Below are 22,887 nucleotides of genomic sequence, written 5' to 3' on the forward strand. Positions count from 1 at the left end.
GGCTGGCATGTGGTGCTGGGGGATTGAACCGCGGTCCCTGTGCTTTGCTTGGCTTAGCTTGTTCTAAGTAGGTGCTTTAGACCACTGAGCCATCTCACCAGCCCTTCATTATCTTTTAGTCTCAAAAGTTTTTATGTTGTAGAAAACAGCCTGAAGATGAAACCACTTTGTAAGCCCAGCATGCCTTCTGAAGGCAGTGCTGCCTTGGTTCCTTTCACTACCTCCTCACCCTAAAAGTCCACCCAACACCTGGCACAGTTGCTTGAACACCAGGCTTCCAGCACACAGCCTGTGTGTGTGTGTGTGTGTGTGTGTGTGTGTGTGTGTCTGTGTCTGTCTGTCTGTCTGTCTGTCTCTCTCTCTGTACAGCTTGCACTTGTAGTGATCCTCCTGTTTTCAGCCTCCCCAGCACTGGGATTTCAGGTGTACACTACTAGCCCCTGTCTCAGTGCACCTGGAAAGCGGGGCTGGGGTCAGTGTGTCATGTGCCTGGGATGGAACCCCAGTCCCTGCACTTGCCTAAGCAGGCACTTAGTCCACTGAGCTATCTCACCAGTTTGCCTTTGTGGTTTTTTGAGACAGGGTCTGGCAGTGTAGCTCAGGTTGATCGAACTCACTGTGTAGCCCAGGCTGGCCTTGAGTGTGCAGTGATTGTCCTGCCTCAGCCTCTCAAGTACTGGACAGGTGTGTGCCACCAGCATGAACCTTTGGGTGTAAACCGAATTCAAACCACAGCAGCTGCGTTTCGTGCTCTGTCCTGTGTTAGTTATTGTTTAGAGCATGGTCTCAACTGTCTAAGACCTTACCCTAAGGAGTGTGCAGGAGCACAGAATCTGCAGGGAGTTGCAGACCATTCTTCAGAACCATTCTTTGAATAGGTTTTTTTTTTTTTGTATTTTTAGGGTAGGTCTACAGGGTGTTCAGGGTCTCACTACTAGATCCGACTCGTAGTGATTCCCCTGTTTACAGTCTTCCAAAAGCTGGGATTACAGGCATGCGACTACACCCAGTCTCAGGCCTCTGCCCCCCCCCCCCCCCCTCTCCTAACCCCCCTTCTTATATCCCCCCCCCCCCCCCCAGCGGGGCTCACGTGGCAGGCCAGGCGATTGAACCTCAGCCCCTGCACCTGCTTGCAGCCGCTTTAATCTCCTGAGCTATTTGGCTGGCCCTGAATAGTTTTTTGTTGTTGCTTTTTGTCTTTTGAGGTGGTGTCTTCTTGTGTTACCAATGCTGGCTATTAACTTTTGGACTCTACTGATCATTTTGCCTTGGCCTTCCAAGAAGATGGTCCACTGATAAGCATACTGCGCACCAGGCTCCATACTGCGCACCAGACTCCATACTGTGCACCAGGCTCCATTATTTGCTTTTATATTTTCGGCACTGTTAAGATGAAATAATCTTGAGTGTAGCTCTGGGTTTCTAATCAACTTCAATGGGCAGGGTTTAGAATTCAGTATATAGATTTGGGGGATCACTCTATAGGTGGTGGCAATTAGCAGTTGAGATAGTAAGCGCTTTTTTGTATTATAGTTGCTGGTTAAGCTGAGAAGAGGTATGTGCTTCGTGTAGAGTCCTATTAATCACTTGGATGTGCAGTTATTTTATTTTTTGTAGTTAAGAGATTATTTTAATAATAGCTGGTAGAGAAATGCATTATATTGAAAGTTCCTTGAATAATGAAATGACATCTGTATTCCTGTCTCACAGATATTGAAGCACAGATTCGCGAGATTCAAGGCAAGAAGGCAGCTCTTGATGAAGCGCAAGGAGTGGGCCTTGATTCTACAGGTTACTATGACCAGGAGATTTATGGTGGAAGTGACAGCAGATTTGCTGGCTACGTAACATCGATTGCCGCCACTGAACTTGAAGATGTAAGTTACAGATTGTGCGAGAGGCAAGCTAGCTCTGCTCTGCTCTGCTCAGCTCTTCTCTGCTCTTTTTTTAAAAATTTATTGAGAAACATAGCAGTGAGGCAGTTTCAAAACTGATTAGTAGGACAGTTTCAATAATTAATACGTTGCGGGGCCGGGGAGATGGCTCAGTGGAATAAGCGCTTCCTTGGCAAGCACAAGGGTCTGAGTTGAATCCCCGGTTCCGCCAAAAATAAAAAAATAAAAAAAAAACAAAAATAATTAATACATTGCATATTGTTGTCTTCTTAGTGGTTATTCACAGTACAAGATGCAGACATGATATCCTGTCCACAAACACTATTAGAACAAATCTTTCTTTTTTTTTGAATTGTTTCTATTCATTGAATTAAGAGAAAGTAGCTGTATATCTATCCTATAAAAAAACAGGGAACACTTCACGAATTTGCTTGTCATCTTTGTATAATCTCTTCTGTATTGTTCCAATTTTAGTATATGTGCTGCCGAAGTGAGCACTGCTCTTTTAAATTTTTTTTTTTTTTAAATCCTTTATTTATTTATTTGGTACAAGGTCTCACTATGCAGCCCAGACTGTCTCAGGATCCCCAGTGCAGGGACTACAGGGTTCCAGCGCTGGCATGGCATGCGGTACTGGGGGTTGAACCCGGTCCTTGTGCTTGCCAGGCAGGCACTTAGATCCCCCGAGCTATTTCCCCAGCCCCTTCTTTTTTCTTTTGAAAGGGATGAAATAGGAATTTTCTGATTCCCTTTCTTTTGTGACAAGGTCTTGCTGTGTGGTTTAGGCTGCCTTGAACTCAGGCTGGTCTTGAACTTAGGAGTTGATCCAAGTGCTGGGACTCTTCCCCATTCCTGTTTTTTTTTTTTTTTTTTTGTAGTCCATGCTGTTCTCAAACTCACAATGATCCTCCTGAGTGCTGGGATTACATGTGTGCGCCACCATGACTGGCTTGCCCGTCTTTTTGATTTACTTGTTTTTTAATGTAAGATCAGGGTCTGGCTGTTTTGCCCAGGCTGCCCTCAAATTTGAGATCTTTCTGGTGCAGTCTTCTGAGTAGCTAAGACTATGCACATGCCATCATGCTCAGCTACTGGGAATTGTACTTGATACTGTTTATTTGCTCTTTTTTTTGAGGGGGAGGTGGATACAGAGTCTTGCTATGTAGTTTAGACTCCCCAGCGCTGGAATTACAAGCGTGCGCCTGGGGTTCTGGGGCCAGAATGGCTTGTGGTACCAGGCATCGAACCAGGGTCCTTGTACTTGTTAGGGAGCTGCTTGGACTGCCAAGTTATCTTCCCAGCCCAGGTTTTCTCTCTCTCTCTCTTTTTTTTTTTTTTAAATCTCATTATTTATTTGGTACAGAGTCTCACTGCACAGTTCGGACTTGTAGTGATCCTCTTATCTCTGCCTCCCCAGTACTGGGATATCAGGCTTGCGCCACCACTCCAGGTGTCAGGGTTGGCACGGCACACCTGGTTCTGGGGCCGGCATGGCATGAGGCACTGGGATCCTAACCCAGGTCTTTGTGCTTGTCAGGCAGGCACTTAGACCACTGTGATATCTCCCCAACCCCCCCTAGTTTTCTCTTTTTGACACCTTAATATCAATGAAATTTTTCTTGGTATTTCTATTTGTGAGCATTTTGTATGTTTTAATTATCATGGAGGACATTTGCATTTCATATTTAAATGTAATTTCAAAGTTTTATATATTTTATTTATTTTGCAGAACCAGGGATTGAAGTCAGTACCTTGTGCTTGCCAGGCAAGCACTTATTCTACTGAGCTATCTCCCTGGCCCCCTATTTCATGTTTTATCTGAGTGTCTCAAACATCAAATTTGATGAAATTTTTAAAAATTGTTTCAGTGATTCAATAACATTTTATATAATCATGCTGGTGGTTTTTATGAAATTCAAATCGTTTTATCTCACAGTTTGGCACTTTCCCATGAGAAGACTCGAGAAGTCTCAAAGGTGAATTTCTAGAAGCCAACCAGGGGGGCTGGTGAGATGGCTCAGTGGTCTAAAGCACCTACTTAGAACAAGCTTCGCAAAAAAGGACAGGGACCGCGGTTCAATCCCCCAGCACCACATGCCAGCCAGCCCCGCCCCCTGGTGGACTGAGCTGGCCACACACACACACCACACACATAAATTTAAAAAAAAAAAAAAAAAAAAAAGCCAACCAGGACCAGCTCCTAGAGTCCAGCCCTCCTGGGAGGAATTGGTGGGGGTGGGGTGGTTATGTGTTCCTGAATACGAGAGATGTGTGGGCTTCAAGAGAAGCCCTAGTACATGACATTGTTCTTTTTAAACAGCAGATAGATTTGTGATTACTCTGGTTAAATAGTGTTTAAAAATATGTGTGCCAACACAAGCAAAAGGATGAGTTCTTGGGTGCTGGTAGCTGCCACATTGTAGCAGGGACCTTGCTGAGTGTGCGCTGACTTCTCTGGCTGGGCTTCCCTGCAGGATGATGATGACTACTCGTCGTCGACAAGCTTGCTTGGGCAGAAGAAGCCGGGCTACCATGCGCCCGTGGCGTTGCTCAATGACATCCCCCAGTCCACGGAGCAGGTACTCTTCCTCCTCCTAAACCGTAGTGTAGCTGACTGTCCACAGGTGTCTGTTCTCCTGTGGAAGTCCATAAATTTTAGAAACCAGTTTCTCAGATGCTTTGAGAAGAGTTGATTTGGGAGAATTAGAAATAATTTATTTTGTAAATGTAGTCATTCTGTGTGGCAGTGTGGATGTCCATGTGTCTCATTTTCTCATGCCTGGTGCTTTCCTGTTAAAATCCATCCAGGAGACAAATGTGCATGTTTGGCTAAGTGGTAGGCTCACATTGACTTGTGTTTTCAGTGGTCTGGTTGTGGTTAAGGTGTTCTGCTTGGTTAAAAACCTGTGCACTAAAGGAGCTGTGCCCACTTGCAGTATGACCCGTTTGCTGAACACCGGCCTCCGAAGATCGCAGACCGCGAAGATGAGTACAAAAAACACAGGCGGACCATGATCATTTCCCCAGAGCGTCTTGATCCTTTTGCAGATGGTAATTCTTTCCAGCTTTTCCATACATGTTCAGAATTTATTTGTATTAAGTTGTCTTTAGCCCTTTGATTTTTTTTGGCATGCTTATGGATTTGCTTTTCTTTTTAAAGTCCCCCTTATTAGAGATTTGTATAGATTTGGTTGAAGTCACAGATGCCATATTCTTCATCTTTATAATGCAAGTTTTCTTTCCAGGTAGAAGGACAAGAAACTAATGAGCCAATGCCATAGAAACGCAAAGGGTTAAAGGTTTTTCTTTTACTTTTGTTTTGGGTACTCTTTCTATATGTTGAACAAATAATGCTTTTCTGCTCAAAATACTTTCAAATTATTGAAAGTTTTCGTTCCGAACTCTAGAGTTTTAGGACTATTGTTTTGGAGAAACTATTTCTCACACTAGAGCTCTCCCCATATTGTTCTAAACATAGCTTAGTAAATGCACCTCAGTTAAAAGTGTGTATCCAAAGACTTTACTGTTCTAATAGTTGGAGTCTGTTTTGCTAATTGTAGTGTGCGAGTCAGCACCAGGGGCATAGTGAGGCTGATGGAAGCTTCCTCAGGTGAGTGAGCTTCACAGTCAGAATGAGGTGCCTGTTCCTCAGGGCTAGATTCTGCTGCAGGTTTATGAGTTAGACTTTCAGCCTGCATGAATTAGTAGGGATATTTTTTTTTTTACGTGCATAATTGTAATTGATTTAAACATGTATGTCAGAATTCACAGGCCCATACTAACTGTCCTTAATTTCTTTCCTACAGCAGTACTGCTATATGCCAGTCCTGTCTGCATTCTTAAGGGTGCAGCTCAACACATCCTCTCTAGATTATGGTGAAAAAGTATCCCAAAGGAAGTCTTAGATGAGCTAGTGTCAGAAAGAATGACACTGCCAATTGGGCATGGTCTTCAGCATAGGAAATGTCTTAGAATTTTATAGTGTGTTTTTTTTTTTTCCTGAGTTATGATGCTATACTACTGGTATAGCTGATTATCACATTCTAAGGCATAATGTGCCTCTTTGAATCTTGTTATATATTCTTTGGGCTTCTTTAAGATATTCTGAAGTTTGTAGTGCAAATACTAAAACTTTAACCAAGAGACTAACACATCTCTTTGTACACCACTTTTCTTCTGTTTGCAACTTAATAATGTAGAAGTAATATATTTAAGTTATATGTTTCCATATATAATTTGTACTTTCTAAGAAATAAAAAAATATGATTCTGGGTCAGTAAATCTTTAAAAAGCATGAAGCCCTTTTTTTAGTAATGTGACATCAGAGTGCGATTATAGGTATGTTTTTTAAAATGAGCTTTTCTAAAGTACAACTGTTTTAGAACACTGAAGAACTTACCTAGTCATAGTTATTTGTAGTCAGGATTTTAACAGCTTGCAACAGGTAATGTTTTGCATATATCTTTCCAAAGTGTTACTAATGGTAAAGAGATAATTTTCTAGGCTTCTATTCTGCTGCTTGAAGTCAGAACTGCTGATGGAGACAAAGGCACGAAAGTGTACGTATTCCGGATTAGCAACCCAGGACCCATCACTTCTGAAGACTCTAAGCTGTGCTGTCATTTTGTTTTTATATGCATTAAAGTATTTGTTTTAAACTGCTGTAGATATGTTTGTGTTCAAACAGGTTAAATTGATCAGCAAACTCAATAAAAAGTAAGATGTATAATTATTAAAGTTTTCCATCAAAAATTAATTAAATGATTATCGAATAACATAACATTAGAGCAGGGCAGAGAAGTCAGTTGAACCTAATTTCCCTTTATTTATTGTATTCTTGTCCTGTTGCTGTTCTTTTCTGCAGGAGGGAAGACCCCTGACCCTAAGATGAATGCTCGGACTTACATGGATGTAATGCGAGAACAGCACTTGACTAAGGAGGAGGTGTGTGAACCTACTCTTCTTGTGATTGTGAGAGAATGTGCATTAGGGGGAAGTTGAGAGTTTTATGAAGTTTTTTTCTTTTTGCCGTTGTTGTACAAGTAATATTTTCATAGTATTAAGTCAAGGAAGAACCTTTTCTCTGAATTTTGTCTCCTCTCAAATGAAACTTCCTATTTCTAAGTCGTTTTGTAGCCTAGGGTTCTTTGGCCCCTGTGCATGTGTCTGTCTTACAGTGGGTGAGTCTCTGAGAAGCTTGATGGTGTGCCCCCAAAGCCTCCGTCTTCCCAGAGCCACACCATGTGTCAGGGAAGAGTTATGCTGCTGGCCTTTAAAATATCTTGTGTGGGATCCACTTTGAATGTGGATAGAAATTTTTGGCCTGCAGAGATTATTCCTTTTTTAAAAAAATGTGTGCATGAAATTGGAAATACAGGAAAGAGTGAAATTAAGATGTGGGACTACCAGTAACGTGGAGTAGAATAAGGTGTTAAGAAGAAACAACGGCGTTAATGATAAAAAAAAAACATTGGAAGCATTTTTTCCCCCAGTGTTGGGGTTGAACACAGACCCTCATGCACACTAGGCAAGCTTTGTACCCCCTCCCCTCCCTTGAAAGTATTTTGTAAGTTTATTTTTCACTATCATGAGTTCTCTGTTTTTAATTTTACAGTGTTTTTTGTTATTCTAGTTTACTAGCACCTGTGGGTAGGATACCTGATGTTCACATGCCGGGGGCAGTGTGTGTGTGTGTGTGTAGTGGTGCATAACACACCTTAATTCCTTTTATCATCCATTTTCTTTCTTCCCAAGTCTCATGGTTCCCTGTCTCTTTGAGAGCTATGTCTCTACTTCCTGTAAACTGTCTTGTATTTTGCTTTTTTTCTTACCCTAGGCTTCTCATATAAAACAATGTGATATTTAAGCTTATGGAAAGCATTTTAAAGGTAACTGTCCTCTGCTTTTTCAAATGTTTTTCAGAGAGAAATTAGGCAGCAGCTAGCAGAGAAAGCTAAAGCTGGAGAACTGAAAGTTGTCAATGGAGCAGCAGCGTCCCAGCCTCCCTCAAAGCGAAAGCGGCGCTGGGATCAGACTGCTGATCAGACTCCTGGTGCCACTCCCAAAAAGCTGTCCAGTTGGGATCAGGCAGAGGTGATTGCTTTTGATCACTATTGAAATGTCTTTATTTCTACTACTGAAGTATCTTTCTCTATGATTGTGTTTATTGCTGTGCTTGGGTGGCTTAAATGGCAGAACTATTATTTTCTTTTTCTTTTTTGTTTTTGGTACAGGGTCTCACTGCACAGCTTAGAGACTCATAGTGATTCTCCTATTTTCAGCCTCCCTAGTGCTGTGATTATAGGCGTGTGCCACCATGCCCAGACTCGGTTGCCAGCACAGTATACGGTGCCAGGAATCGATCCCCGATCCCTGTGCTTGCCTAAGCAGGTGCTTAGGCAGAACTGTATTTTCTCGAAGTCATGGAGGCTCCAAGCCTAAGGTCTGCGTGCCTCAGGGTTGACATCTGGTTGCATGGTCTCTGGTTGTGTCACTGTGTCTCCCAGTATCTTTCATTGCTATTTATTTTGTCTCTTGTGAGGACACTGATGATACTGAAATAGGCTCCACCTATGGGAGCACATTTTGCCCTCCCTGTCCCGCTCAAGCCCAGTCTCCAAGTGCATTCGCATGCCAGGGTTAGAACTCAGCTGCAGGCTGCAGTTGTTTAGCCTGGACCATGGCGCATTATAAACGCATGCTTGCCGCCTTGTGGGGCTTAGCCTTCCTCTGTTCTTGTGCTCCCCTCCCCCTCCTTCATGGAAGCTGTTTGTTGTCTTTAGGAAAAAATAAAAATAAAAAACACTGGTGACCAGAAACATCCCTTGGTGCTTGTGTCTTCAGCACCTACCCGTTCTGTGTCTACACCAGGAACTCCTCAGAGCATGCCGCCTGTCTGCTGTCCGCTTATCTAGTCCTAGCTTTCCCTTTGCGGTGTCTCAGGTTCCTGGATCTTTGCATTGCTTTTTCCAGAAGTTGGCCTCTCATCAGCCCTCCTGTTGTTCAGTGCCTGACTGTTCTGGATACCTTGCCTTGCTCAGCCTCTGGGGCTGTCTTTTCCCCTCCTTCCTGACTGCTGTTCCTTACTCTTGTTGGGTCCTCCTCTATTGCAGTACCAAGCTTTGGGGTGCTCTAGTGCTCAATCCTTGGAGTTCTTGTCCCTGTGCCCGCCCTCCCTAAGCCCTCTGTCTCTGTAACCACTGAGTAAGCCAACTCCTACCTTGTGAAATCTGCCTCCTACTTATCTCCTCAGACTTGTGTGTTTGTCAGACCTGACACATTTACTTGGATGTTTAATAAGCATTTTGAAGCCAATTGTTTGTAGAACAAAGTAAAATGACCAGTTCTCTGTCCTTATCCCTCCCCCAACTCCTCTGATTGGTTGTTGGTCTTCTCAGCTTACAACCATCATCCTGTCCTGCTCTCTCACCCCATTCTCCCTGCCAGCACAGGTCTCTGGTGTCAGTGGGGAGTAGAATCAGGGTCTTTGTTTCATCTGTTTCTACCACCCCAATCTAAACAAGTCATTATTATTAGTGCTAATGTGGGTTTATTTACCTGTGACAAAAGATTTGTCAGACCGTGGCAGTTTCCTGCTCACAGGAGTGGGCTATGTTAACTCTAATATACCCGTGGCCTACATTTCACGTCGAGATCCTGACAGCTCCCCATTTGATCCATGTGAGAACTTGTTGCTGAGTGTAGTGAATTACTAACTTCATTAACTTCAGTTCTGTGACTGACATCCAGTGTTGTTTTAAAAGCTGATGTGAGCTTGCTCTGCTGGTAACTATTTTTTTTTTTAAATTTTTTATTTTATTTATGTGTGTGTGTGCGTGGCCAGCTCAGTCCACCAGGTGGTGGGGCTGGCTGGAATGTGGTGCTGGGGGATTGAACCGTGGTCCCTGTGCTTTTTTGCTAAGCTTGTTCTAAGTAGGTGCCTCAGACCACTGAGCCATCTCACCAGCCCCTCTGCTGGTAACTTTTAATTGTACTCTTTTTTTTTTTTTTTTTGGTACTGGGAGTTGAACTAGGGACCTTGAGCTTACCAGGCAGATGCTGTGCTGCTGAGCTATTATAATCCCTGGTCCAAACTGTTTTTTTTTTTTTTTTTTTTCTGCAAAGCTTTATTCTGGAGGGGCTCAGTCCTTCTTGGCAGCTGCCTTCCTCATGGTGGCCAGCACATTGCTCAGCTCCTCATGCTTTCTCTTGGTGCGAATGTGCATCCCCTCCCTTTTCTTGATGAACTTGAGGGCGCGCTTGTCCTTGGAGACCTTGAGCAGCTTCATGGTGCGCCACTCGTAGGGAGTGAAGCTGCACACCTCCCAGATCATGTCCCGCACAAACTTGGTGTGTTTGGTGAGGCTGTGCCTCCGTTTACTCACATTCTTAAGTCACCTTGTGGCCCTTATTGAGGCCCACGGCCATGGGATAGTGGAGGGCCATGGCTGCTGTTCTTTGGTGGTTGCTGTGGCGGAAGCCCAAACTATATTCTTAGGATAACAGCGTGTAGTAGTTTATTAAGCTGGACATAGTGGCACATGACTATTGCCCCAAGCAGTGCTTGGGAAGCTGAGGCATGAAGATGGCTAGCCTCAGCTACATAGTAAGACCCTGTTTCAAAACACAAAACCAAACAATGGAAAAGACTATGTCTCTCCTGTTAGAGCTGCAGACACTCACACCATATTTCTTGCATTCTGCCCATTTATCACATGGTACCCTGATTGGGTACCCTGATTGTGGCTGTGGGGAACCCAATAAAATAGGAAGGATTTAGTCCCAACTCTCCTATAATCCAGTAGGCGAGGCAAGTGCCCAAATTGAACAGTTTATGTTCTTACCTAATCCTTCATTTCTAAACTTTGAGTAGTACAGTTTTCTTATTAAAGGAAAAAATCTGAGTATTGATTTCTTTTATGGTATGATTTTTTTATGGTATTATGCAAATTTGCAAACTGATAGCTAGATGGAGCTCTTAGATCAATAGTGATGGAGAACCTTTTAGAGCTTTCAGTGGTGACAAACAGCAGGCTGTAGCATGTGTGCCATTGGTTTGCCACCACTGATCTATACGAACATTCAACTTTAATGTAGTAAATCTTGTTTACTGCTTAAGGGATAGTGTCTAATTCTAAGGTTTGATTTGCTTATGTTAAATCATCTGGTTTAAAGTGATACTCTGCACTGTGCAGTTTCTTTTGGTGTCAGGCATGAGCACCCCTCCTCAGTCACCTGGTCTTGGCTCACAGTACTGTGCACTTTGCGTGTGGTTTATGCCCACTGCTAAGCTTCTTCCAGTTTTCCCAGTACCACTTGGGTCAGCATCACTTAGTACAGACATGATCAGAAGCACAAACTCCTCTCCAGGCTTGAGATCAGGTGGTAGGAGGCAGTCGAAAGGTAACCAGGTAGACAGTCTAAAACATACTTAGTATTTGAATACATGTAGTTGGACAAAATATAAAAACAGTGTTTCTTAGAATGTGTGGACTCCTTTTTCCTTAAATGATGTATGTCTTAGAGCCTCAGTGCTGCTGTAATTGGATCTGGACATCTTGCATTGCAGGTCCAGATAGAGAAACCTTAGTGATTTTTTTCCCTTCTCTATGGCATGTCCAAGGTTCATACCCAGTTTTTTCTTTTTAATCTAGTACTTTTTCCACTTACGTGTTTGAACTTTTTTCTTTGTTGTTGGTCATAAACATATTTGCCATAATTGTATAGAGACTAAAACTAAAACATTTGTTTAAAGTTGTTCAACAGAAATTTGGTAGTTATGTCTCTATGGTTTTTTTTTTTTTTTTTATTTTTTTTTTTTTTTTTTTTTAACATTTATTTAGTGTGTGTGTGTGGCCAGCTCAGCCCACCAGGGGGCGCGGCTGGCTGGCATGTGGTGCTGGGGGATCGAACCGCGGTCCCTGGGCTTTTCCAAGCTTGTTCCAAATAGGTGCTTTAGACCACTGAGCCATCTCTCCAGCCCTGTCTCTATGGTTGTGTAGGTGTATGAAATAATTTTGTTTGTTCTGTTCAGACCCCTGGCCATACCCCTTCTTTAAGATGGGATGAGACACCAGGTCGTGCAAAAGGAAGTGAAACTCCTGGAGCAACCCCTGGCTCAAAAATATGGGATCCCACGCCAAGCCACACACCTGCAGGAGCTGCTACTCCAGGCCGAGGTGACACACCTGGCCATGCAACCCCGGGCCATGGAGGCGCAACTTCCAGTGCTCGTAAAAACAGATGGGACGAGACCCCGAAAACCGAGAGAGGTATGCTGGGGGTCAGGGTGTGCATGTGATGGAGATGGATGTGTCAGACAGGTACATAGCCAGCTTTGGGAGACTGCTGAGCAGACTGTAGGCCTCATTCTTTCCCTTTTTTTTCCTGGTACCGGGAATTGAACTCAGGGATTTCCATTTGCCAGGCAAGTGCTGTACTGCTAAGCTACATCCCCAGCCCTTTTTGCTCTTCTTAAAGCGATTTGGTCTTTTTTTTTTTTTATGGAGATGGGGTCTTGCTTATGTATTATATAGTCCAGGCTGGCCTTGAAGGTGCTTATGTAGCCCAGGCTGGCCTTGAATTCATAGTGATCCATCTGCCTCAGCCTCCCAAATGCTGATGTTACAGGGGTGCGCCACCACACCCTGAATGATGAGGTTTAAGGCTTGCTTTATTTATTTCCTTTTTTATGGTGACTCAAACTCACAGCCTGGTGCTTGCCAGGCAGGTGCTGTGTCACTGAGGTATGTCCCCAGCCCATAACGTTTATTTTATAAAGACTTTCAGAAGGATTGTTTGTAGATGTGTTGCGTCCCTGTCACTAGTATTTCTCCGACTTTTTTTATTGTCCCAGTGAAATTCCTTATCCATCCTGTGGCCTCTTGTCTCCTCCTTCCATCTGATAACATTTTGGCAAATGCTCGTCTTTTGTGTAGATGACTGTAAGCTTTGTTTCACAAACTGTTCATAAGGATAGCTGTGGCAAATTAGAAGGAATCGTAAGATGCACTGTTTCAGTTTTGCAAAGTCATTAATAGTGTGAGAAACACCCAGTACTGGATGATGGACAGTGTAGGATTGTCTGTGTAGTTTTTTTCCTATCTGCATGCAGAAGCACAGAATGAGACTTGTGACACAGAGCGGCTCTCTGCGTAGTGATGTCATGAGTGATAAAAAATGACTTTTGTTAATGACGCCTTTTGTAATCAGTAGGAAAGCAACACCAAAAATAGTACAAATGGGAACATTAAAATTTTAAATGTGTCTATTTTAAGAATACTCTGCTCCTGAATATGTGAGTGATACTCATTAGAATAAGTGGTGATGTTTTGACAGTGGTTAACATTATGGCCTTTCTGGGCCTTTCTCTTTGAAGATACTCCTGGTCATGGAAGTGGATGGGCCGAGACTCCTCGAACAGATCGAGGTGGAGATTCAATTGGTGAAACACCGACTCCTGGAGCCAGTAAAAGAAAGTCCCGCTGGGATGAGACGCCAGCCAGTCAGATGGGTGGAAGCACTCCTGTTCTGACCCCTGGGAAGACACCAATTGGCACACCAGCCATGAACATGGCCACCCCAACACCAGGTAGGAACTTTGAGTGCAAGTAATCATGTTCCCTCTTCAGGTTATTTTGATTTGTGTGTGTGTTTGCTTCTGTATGCCATTAATGACAACGTTTAGCAAGAATAAGTGAATATAGAATTAATCTTGGTTTGAATTTGTAAAATGAAAGTGGTTAATTATTAGTGTTGATCTTGTTTTCTGTTTCTGTACCTTATACTGTAGATTGTTACAGAAGTTTGTTTTCTTGATAGGTCACATAATGAGTATGACTCCTGAGCAGCTCCAGGCTTGGAGGTGGGAGAGAGAAATTGATGAGCGAAACCGCCCACTCTCTGATGAAGAATTGGATGCCATGTTCCCAGAAGGATACAAGGTAGTTGGAGTGGATTTCAGTGTGACACTAACGATAGGAATTTTCAGTTGTGTTGAAAAAGTTGGGGTACAAGTTTGCATTGGCCTTAACGAAAGTTTACTAATGCCTTGCCATACATTTAGCTATTTCTGAGTGTATTTTAGCTATTCCAGAAGATAATAGAGATGAAAAGAAATGAGTAGTTTGATGGATTTATTTTTTCAAAGTGAAAAAATAGATTTCCAGGGGTGTGGGCTACCCTTTGGAGCCCCCACATTAGCAGTGTAGAATAGCTTGCTTGGTTTACCAGGGCTTTACATACACATGCTAGGCAAGAGCGAGTGAATCACATCTCAGCCCAGAAGGTGCTTTTGAATTGTAATTTTCTTGGTAGCTTGCGCTCTGGAGATACTTGCTGATTTAAAGTCATTCTAGTTATGTAGACAGTAGTGTAACCAAATCCAGACTGTCGTCTGATGGTCTTTTCAGTGATGGTTACTTTTTCATAGTTTGCAGTATGTGCCTGTTCCTTCTTCCAGTAGGTGTGTATAAATGTTTGTCTCAGGTGTTACTATCTATTTTAAAACTTTTAAACATCACAGTGTTGTGAAGATAGACGGCCTAAGGTCTAATAGTATCTTCTTCAGTTGTTGTCACTGATTTCCTTAGTATCAGAGGAAAGAGGAATTATCTTTTATGAATCTTACTGATGGATGAGTACAATCCTTTTTTTTTTTTTTTTTAAACATTTATTTATTGGGGCTGGAGAGATGGCTCAGTGGTCTAAGGCACCTACTTGGAACAAGCTTGGCAAAGCATCAGGGACCGCGGTTCAATCCCCCAGCACCACATGCCAGCCAGCCCCGCCCCCTGGTGGGCTGAGCTGGCCACACACACATCTCTCTCTCTCTCTCTCTCTCTCTCTCTCTCTCTCTCTCTCTCTCTCTCTCTCTCAAATAAATAAAAAAAAAAAAAAAAAAAAAAAAATAAAAAAAAAAAAACATTTATTTATTGTGTGTGTGTGGCCAGCTCAGCCCACCAGGGGGCGGGGCTGGCTGGCATGTGGTGCTGGGGGATCGAACTGCGGTCCCTGTGCTTTGCCAAGCTTGTTCCAAGTAGGTGCTTTAGACCACTGAGCCATCTCGCCAGCCCCCAATCCTTTTTTTAAAATCAGATTTTATTGGTACATTTTAGATGCACATAATATGCATAATGCTCACATTCATCATAGAGAATTTGTACCTGTACATGATATAACTTGATTCTTTTTATTTTCCTATTTCCTACCCTGCCTTCAACCCCTCCTCTTCTCTATTTATAAAAGCTTTGTTTCCATTATTTTTCTTACTTTTCCCTTTCCTTCTTATTCCACTGCCCATATGAACATTTCCTTCGTATTTTACAGTACCGATTAAACATCTTGGATCTTATTTACACTGCCACTTTGTCACACCAGAGAAACTGTAGTATTTATGCGCATGTCTCATTTAGAGTATGGTCTCAAGGTGCATCCATTTGGAGTGTCTCAAGCTTATTCTTTATGGCACCGTATGAAGAGTACAATCATTAGAAGTAAATAGTGAGACGTAGTAGACTTACTAGTCCTTTGTGTGGGGTGATACTGCCATGTAATTGATACTGACTTCATCAGCCTCTCAGAGAATAGAGACACTTATTCAGTGATCTCTGCTTAAGCATGTGAACCAGCAGTGCAAAGAAAGGATAATGTAGCACAAAAAAACATAGGTGCGTATTTAATAGCGTATATAGTTGATACTTTTAGACAGGCTAGTTCAGGCATTTTGGAGAAGACCTGTCTAGGTTTGTTACCTGCTCAAGAAGTTGTGATTTTTAAAAAAGCCTGAAAATGTCTTCTATCAACTTCTGAAAGATTTTTTTTTCACCCACATTTTTGCAAAAATTTCTAGTTTCGCAAAAGTGTTTGATTGGGTGATGTGTGGTTTTCAAGGCTTTGGGAAGTATTTTGGTTTTAGTTGACACGTTTATCTCTTTTAGACTTTCAGAGTTACATATAAATTTGTTTTTATAGTGCAGTGGCTCATGTGTTTCACATTATACTAAATATATGTAACTTTTGCAAGTTGTTTGTACCTTGTGAGATTATTTCTGTTTATATGGATACCTGTACGTTTTATTTTCTCTAATCTGTTTTGGAAGTTACTGGTTTAGATTGTATGATTTTCAAATTTTAATTTATTATGTTGACTTTCCAACATTTTTGTACAGCTTGTTTGAAAGTGATTGCAATTTCATAAGCCTGCCCCAGGTCTTTCCTTATATCCCCATACTCCTGATACACTTACTTAAGTTTTATTTATTTTTTGCGGGACTGTGGATTGAACTCAGGACCCTGTGCTTGCCAGGCAAGCCTTATTCTACTGAGCTAGCTCCCCAGCTCCTGAAGCTTTATTTTTTATTCCTTGTTTTTTTTTTGTTTTTTTTTAATTGAAATGGATAGTTTATTCAGCAACATGAAAACTATGGGAGATCCTACCAACAGCAATAAAAGCATGCCCAAAGGGATCAAGAATAGATTAGAACCTGGGTGTGGTGATGCACACCTATAATCCCAGCACTCAGGAGGCCGAGTTCAAGGCCAGCCTAGGCTACATAAGCAAGTTTAAGGCTAGCCTGTAATACACAGTGAGACCTCTGTAGGGAAAAAAGAAAAAAAGTAAAAGAAGTCATCTTCTGAAGAGCAGAACAGAAATGGGATGGTAACTTGAAAGTGCTATTTTCTAAAACTCGGATTTGTTTAGCGATGGCATAATCTAGTAAAGAGAATATTGCACTTTGGTAAGTGAAAGAGCCTCATCAACATGAGGATCTAAATGAGAATCCTTGGCTCTTTGGGGGCAGAGCCAGAGTGATTCAGGGATGGTATAGGACCTCCAAATAATACAAGGGAAATAAAACGCCCAGCCTGCTTCATGTCCCATAAACATCTGTGTTCTCTAAAACTGAATGAATTGTAGGAACGTTAAAGGTTAAGAGTTGGAAGAAAAGTTGTCTAAGGGAGAAGGGATCCTGAGTGGGTGGCAGAGAACTCTGGTAGATTCAGTACAGCTAGGTTATCATGGCTCTGATTCAACATGCCTGAATCCCAAAACAACAGCTTTTCTTCCCACTGACCACTCGCCCCTTCTTCCCCACGCCAGCCCTGGACACACTTCCTTTTACCTTTCCAACACTCCTCACGTGTCCCTGAACCTGCCCCTCCAGCGCTGCCCTTAGCAAAAGCCCATACAGTCTCAGCCTCGCTGTCTCAGGCTCTCTATTCCTTAAGTTTTAATTAACAGATAAGTATGAATATTTGTCACATACTTTAAATATCTGATTAAAATAGAACAGTGGGGTATGTGGTTTTTCTCCAAGTAGTTAAAACATTTTTTAGCTAACTAAAATGTTTTAAGTGTAAGTACTCTTTATGTTGCCCTTCAATTTATAAAGTCAAGAAAATGCTTATTTGCTGTTCAACTTTGTTAAGGTACTTCCACCGCCAGCTGGGTATGTTCCCATTCGAACTCCAGCCCGGAAGCTGACAGCAACTCCAACACCGTTAGGCGGAATGACTGGTTTCCACATGCAGACAGAAGACAGAACTATGAAAAGTGTTAATGATCAGCCGTCTGGCAATCTTCCATTTTTAAAACCTGATGATATTCAGTACTTTGATAAACTCTTGGTAAGTGATAGTAACAAAAATGAATCACTACGTTTTGTTTGAGAGTTAAAATTGCAACATTTCTACATACCTTTAAATTTTTATTTTTACTATAGGTTGATGTTGATGAATCAACACTTAGTCCAGAAGAGCAAAAAGAGAGAAAAATAATGAAGCTGCTTTTAAAAATTAAAAATGGGACACCTCCAATGAGAAAGGCATGTATCAAACATACATCTTGTTGGTTATATTTTTATGTTTAGAAATCTTAAGTTCTCTTAATCTTTAGCAAGGGCATGGAATCAGGGAAAGGTTGTATGAAGCTTAGTTTTCTGATTCAAAGAATTTTGTGCTACTGAGGAAACAGAAAAAGAAAATTCTGTTTTGGTTTTTTTGCCAACATGTTGGATACTTAAATATGTGAGGAAGTGTGTTAGCACTGCATGTGTCATAAAACGGGGCGGTCCTGGAGGGGGCACTATGAGCGTGTCAAATATACCCTGTGCTCCCTGGTTCTCAGTTGCCCTTTTGTCCCGTAGCTCAGACTCTGGAGTTCTCATGCTGCTCTGTAAATGTCTGCCAAAGTATACACTGAAAGAGGAAGTTACTGACAGTCTTCTGGAGTAACTTGCTCTTTCACTCATTCTTGATTCCAAGGAATTGACTTGTTTTACTCTTTCCCCAGGCTGCGTTGCGTCAGATCACTGATAAAGCGCGCGAGTTTGGAGCTGGGCCTCTGTTTAATCAGATTCTTCCCCTGCTGATGTCTCCTACACTTGAGGACCAGGAGCGCCATTTACTCGTGAAAGTCATTGATAGGATATTGTACAAACTGGATGACTTAGTACGGCCCTATGTACACAAGGTCTGTGGTCAAGTATTTTCCTTTTTGGTACCAGGAATCAAATTCAGGACCTTGTGCTTGTCAGACAGGTGCTGTGCCACTGAGCTATATCCCCATCCCTGTTGCCAAGTATTTGGTTTTTGTCGTCTTTTCTCCTCAAATGTAGGTCCTAATGGTTTCAGGTTTTTTTTGTTTGCTTGAGACAAGGATCTCGCTATATGATTGAAGCAGGCCTTGAATTCACTATGTAGCCCAGGCTGGCCTCAGACTGTCAGTAATTGTCCTTCCTCGGTCTCCTCTGTGGTGAGATTATAGGTGTGCACCACCGCACTTAGCTGGTTTGTTTTTAATATAGACGAAATTCATGAGTTTGATTTTTGTGTGTGTGTGTGTGTGTGTGTGGAACCGGGGATTGAACTCAGACCCTTGCGCTTGCCAGGGAAGCGCTTATTCTACTGAGCCATCTCCTTGGCCCCTGATTTTTTTTTTTGACCAGTTTTGAATTCTTAAACTTTAAAAATTCTGTTGTAGAAGCAAATTATATGCACTTACAACTGAAAGGGGAAGTTCATGCCTTGCATGGTGCTCAGTGGACCAGGGTTAAGTTTACTTCTCCACAGATGCATGTACATCACACAGATGCAGGTTTATGGAGATGTGACCTTTTGTCTTTTTACCACAGTGGGTTCATATTTCTCATAATTTTTCTTTGTAGTTTTCTTGGTAATAGTAACTGTAAATGCTTTGCTTTGCTGAGTATTGAACCCTGAGCCTCACATAAGCTAGACAAATCCTCTTTTAAAATTGTATTTTGAGACAAGGTCTCACCAAGTTTAAAGTGCTGGCCTAGAGTGCAGTCCTCCCTCAGTTTATCAGGTAGCTGGGATTACAGGGATGCACCATTGCTCCTGTTTTTTGTTTATGAAATGTTAAATATTTGGTGGTCTACGTGGTTAACAGTTCACTGTAGTTTTCATGTGTATCATATGTTTGAAATTGTCGGTGAAAATCCTTAATTTCTGTCTTAACAGAGTTCCAGTAACTTCACATTTCCTGTTTTATTTTTATTTTTATTTTTATGTATTTGGTACAGGGTCTCACTATGCAGCTCAGACTCAAAGTGATTCCCGTTTTCAGCCTCACCAGCTGGGATTATAGGCATGCACCACCGTGCCCCAACTCAACTGCCAGCTCAGTGTGTCTGGGGCAGGGCCTGCACAGCATGCAGTATTGGGGATCAAAGCCAGTCCCTGCGTTTGTCTAAGCAGGCACTTAGTCTACTGAGCTGTTTTGCCGTGCTACATTTCCTGGTTGTTGTTGTTGTTTGTTTGTCTTTTTGCCTCAGTGTGACTTTAGTAATTGATATGAAAGATTAGTTGCTACTCTTGTTTTTCAGATTCTTGTGGTCATTGAACCATTGTTGATTGATGAAGATTACTATGCAAGAGTGGAGGGCCGAGAGATCATTTCTAATTTAGCAAAGGTCTGTACATTCAGTTTCTAGAGAAGAGAGTTTGAATCTGTTGATGGGATTGATTATAGAAAGTCATGGTTGAAAGTTGATATTACCTGCTTTTTGTCTCTTCCTCTTAGGCTGCTGGTCTGGCTACTATGATCTCCACCATGAGACCTGACATAGACAACATGGACGAGTATGTCCGTAACACGACAGCTCGAGCCTTCGCTGTGGTAGCCTCTGCGCTTGGCATTCCTTCTTTATTGCCATTCTTAAAAGCTGTTTGCAAAAGCAAGAAGTCGTGGCAAGCCCGACACACGGGTATTAAGATTGTGCAGCAGATAGCTATCCTTATGGGCTGTGCCATCTTGCCTCATCTCAGGAGCTTAGTTGAAATCATTGAGCATGGTGAGTTATCGTAGAACTTTGTCTTTGCATAAAGGGACAGTTGTCCTGCAGTTTGGTTGTGGAAGTAGACAAGTAGATGGGCTTATTAACTCCATAGGCCACTTTATATTTTTATAATGGGCTTTGTGACATTACTGCTAACTGTCTGGCTCAGAACTATTTTTGTCTATATATTATTATTATTATTTTTTTCCAGTAGTGGGGATTGAATTGCCTTTCTATTATTAAGTTTATCGGTACATTTGCCTAACTTTATCACATATGAGTAGGTTCTGCAATTTGCCTAAATGGTTAGATGTAACTGCTAGAATCTGATGCAACTGGAGGTTAGATAGTGTGGATGTGTAGATACAGCCTGTGTGTGGTTTTATAGGTCTCGTGGATGAGCAGCAGAAGGTGCGAACCATCAGTGCGTTGGCCATTGCCGCCTTGGCTGAAGCAGCTACTCCGTATGGTATCGAGTCTTTTGATTCTGTGCTGAAGCCTTTATGGAAGGGTATCCGCCAACACAGAGGAAAGGTAAAACACCAGCTGCATGTTGAGGTGGGTTTTCTACTCCCTAGTGTTAAGACAATACAAATCTAATTTTCTAATTTTTTTAAATTTGAAAATAGGGTTTGGCTGCCTTCTTAAAGGCTATTGGGTATCTTATCCCCCTCATGGATGCAGAATATGCCAACTACTATACCAGAGAAGTGATGTTAATCCTTATTCGAGAATTCCAGTCTCCTGATGAAGAGATGAAGAAAATCGTGCTAAAGGTAATTGTTCTGCGTTGTTACAGATTTGTTAACCTCCGCTGGGTTTGTTTTGTGGTACAAAGGGAATTTTACTTCATTGTTTTAAAATCATTAGTACGTCACGTCAGTGTTGTGTTTGATTTCTTGTTTTTGACCTTTAGGTCGTGAAGCAGTGTTGTGGAACAGATGGTGTAGAAGCAAACTACATTAAAACAGAAATTCTCCCTCCTTTCTTCAAACACTTCTGGCAGCACAGAATGGCTTTGGATAGAAGAAATTACCGACAGGTTAAGTTTTACTGTTAAAAACGTTTTACATCATTTTCACTAGCATTCCTTTCAGTATCTTATAGTTTGTATGTGTTTGATTGTGAAAGGAATTGGATTTTCATTATCCAGTTAAACTTTCTTTTTGATTTTACATATATAATAAGTACTTAAATGGGAATTTATTTTTTTTTGGTTTGGTTTTGTTTTTGGTGATACTGGGCAATGAACCCAGGATGGTGAGCGTCTGTTGTACTAGTGAACTGTACTCCCAACTGTTTTAAATATTCGTTTTATTTTGAGATGGGGAGTCCCACTAAATTGCCTAGGCTGGGCAACTTGCCACCCTCCTGCCCATGATTCCAAATTGCTAGGATTGCAGGTGTGCGCCACTGTACCTTGCCGTGCTGATGTCCCTTTTTAGAAGTTTCAGTGTTTTATCTGGCAGGCTGAAATATGGGTAGTCTTGCATCAGTTTGTCTTAGGCTCATTTAAATTTTCTTTTTTTTTTTTTTTAAATGTATTTGGTACGGGGTCTCACCATGCACCTTGGACTAGTAGTGGATACCCCTGTTTTCAGCTTCCCCAGCGCTGGGATTATAGGCGTGTGCCACCATGCCTGGTCTTCATTTAAATTTTGTAATGACTTTTTCTTTAACTTTCTAATTAGAAAATTACTCTTTCGTGGCATATTTACTAGCCAAGTAGTGCATGTAGAATATTAGGTCTTCATGATGTTAGCAAGTAGTTGATTGAAAGGTCTTTCTTTTGTTCTTTTTTTTTTTAAATTTTATTTATTTATTTGTGTGTGTGTGTGTGTGTGTGTGTGTGTGTGTGTGTGTGTGTGGCTAGCTCAGCCCACCAGGGGGCGGGGCTGGCTGGCATGTGGTGCTGGGGGATTGAACAGCAGTCCCTGTGCTTTGCTAAGCTTGTTCTAAGTAGGTGCTTTAGACCACTGAGCCATCTCACCAGCCCCTCTTTTGTTCTTTTAGTTAGTTGATACCACTGTGGAGTTAGCAAACAAAGTAGGAGCAGCAGAAATCATATCCAGGATTGTGGACGATCTGAAAGATGAAGCTGAGCAGTACCGAAAAATGGTGATGGAAACCATTGAGAAAATTATGGGCAACCTAGGAGCAGCTGATATTGATCACAAACTTGAAGAACAGCTGATTGATGGCATTCTGTATGCTTTCCAAGAACAGACCACAGAGGTAATGATAACTACGGAGTATGGCATATTGCCTTGACTTCCATATCTGTAGGGAAACCTATAACTTTTCAAGTAAATTTCCCTAAAAAGTATTCAAGTTTGAAATAAATTTTTTAAAATGTATGTTCTTGGTTGTTTAGCAAATGTTAATCATCAACTTTTTTTTTTTTTCCTGTATTTTTAGGGAAGGGTCTACAGGGTGTTCAGGGCCATACTACCAGATCGGACTCATAGTGATTCTCCTGTTTACAGCCTCCCAAGTGCTGAGATTACAGGCGTGCAACACCATGCCCAGTCTCAATTGCTGTCTCAGCAGGCCCCAGGGGCAGGGCCTGCACAGCAGGCCCCAGGGATTGAGTCCCTGGCCCCTTTGCCTGCTGTAAGGCGCTTTAATCTGCTGAGCTATTTGGCCAGCCCTTAAACCAATCCAGATGATCACTTTTTTTTTTTTTTTTTTTT

The 22,887-nt window shown here is 42.0% G+C and overlaps 1 protein-coding gene and 1 pseudogene across 4 annotated transcripts in view; one reads left to right on the forward strand and one right to left on the reverse strand.

Annotated features, from left to right (window-relative positions):
• Sf3b1 (splicing factor 3b subunit 1) overlaps positions 1-22,887 on the forward strand; it is a 47,550-nt gene that overhangs the window by 15,680 nt on the left and 8,983 nt on the right. The window contains exons 2-18 of one of the 4 annotated variants that reach the window (XM_004628607.3): positions 1,711-1,877; positions 4,370-4,474; positions 4,832-4,946; positions 6,760-6,839; positions 7,818-7,988; positions 11,929-12,166; positions 13,273-13,485; positions 13,716-13,837; positions 17,325-17,522; positions 17,618-17,719; positions 18,187-18,366; positions 19,742-19,828; positions 19,939-20,209; positions 20,583-20,728; positions 20,824-20,970; positions 21,111-21,236; positions 22,208-22,429. In XM_004628607.3, the coding sequence (XP_004628664.1) occupies positions 1,711-1,877; positions 4,370-4,474; positions 4,832-4,946; positions 6,760-6,839; positions 7,818-7,988; positions 11,929-12,166; positions 13,273-13,485; positions 13,716-13,837; positions 17,325-17,522; positions 17,618-17,719; positions 18,187-18,366; positions 19,742-19,828; positions 19,939-20,209; positions 20,583-20,728; positions 20,824-20,970; positions 21,111-21,236; positions 22,208-22,429 (2,690 nt within the window). Of the gene's footprint in view, positions 1-1,710; positions 1,878-4,369; positions 4,475-4,831; positions 4,947-5,396; positions 6,840-7,817; positions 7,989-11,928; positions 12,167-13,272; positions 13,486-13,715; positions 13,838-17,324; positions 17,523-17,617; positions 17,720-18,186; positions 18,367-19,741; positions 19,829-19,938; positions 20,210-20,582; positions 20,729-20,823; positions 20,971-21,110; positions 21,237-22,207; positions 22,430-22,887 lie in introns of those variants that run through there. The other 3 variants (XM_023712389.1, XM_023712390.1, XM_004628608.2) reach the window with 3 other exon arrangements.
• On the reverse strand, positions 2,299-2,393 carry LOC111816049 (annotated as a pseudogene).

This window comes from Octodon degus, unplaced genomic scaffold (genome assembly GCF_000260255.1).
Source record: "Octodon degus isolate 3935 unplaced genomic scaffold, OctDeg1.0 scaffold00025, whole genome shotgun sequence".
Classification (NCBI taxonomy): Eukaryota; Metazoa; Chordata; class Mammalia; order Rodentia; family Octodontidae; genus Octodon; species Octodon degus.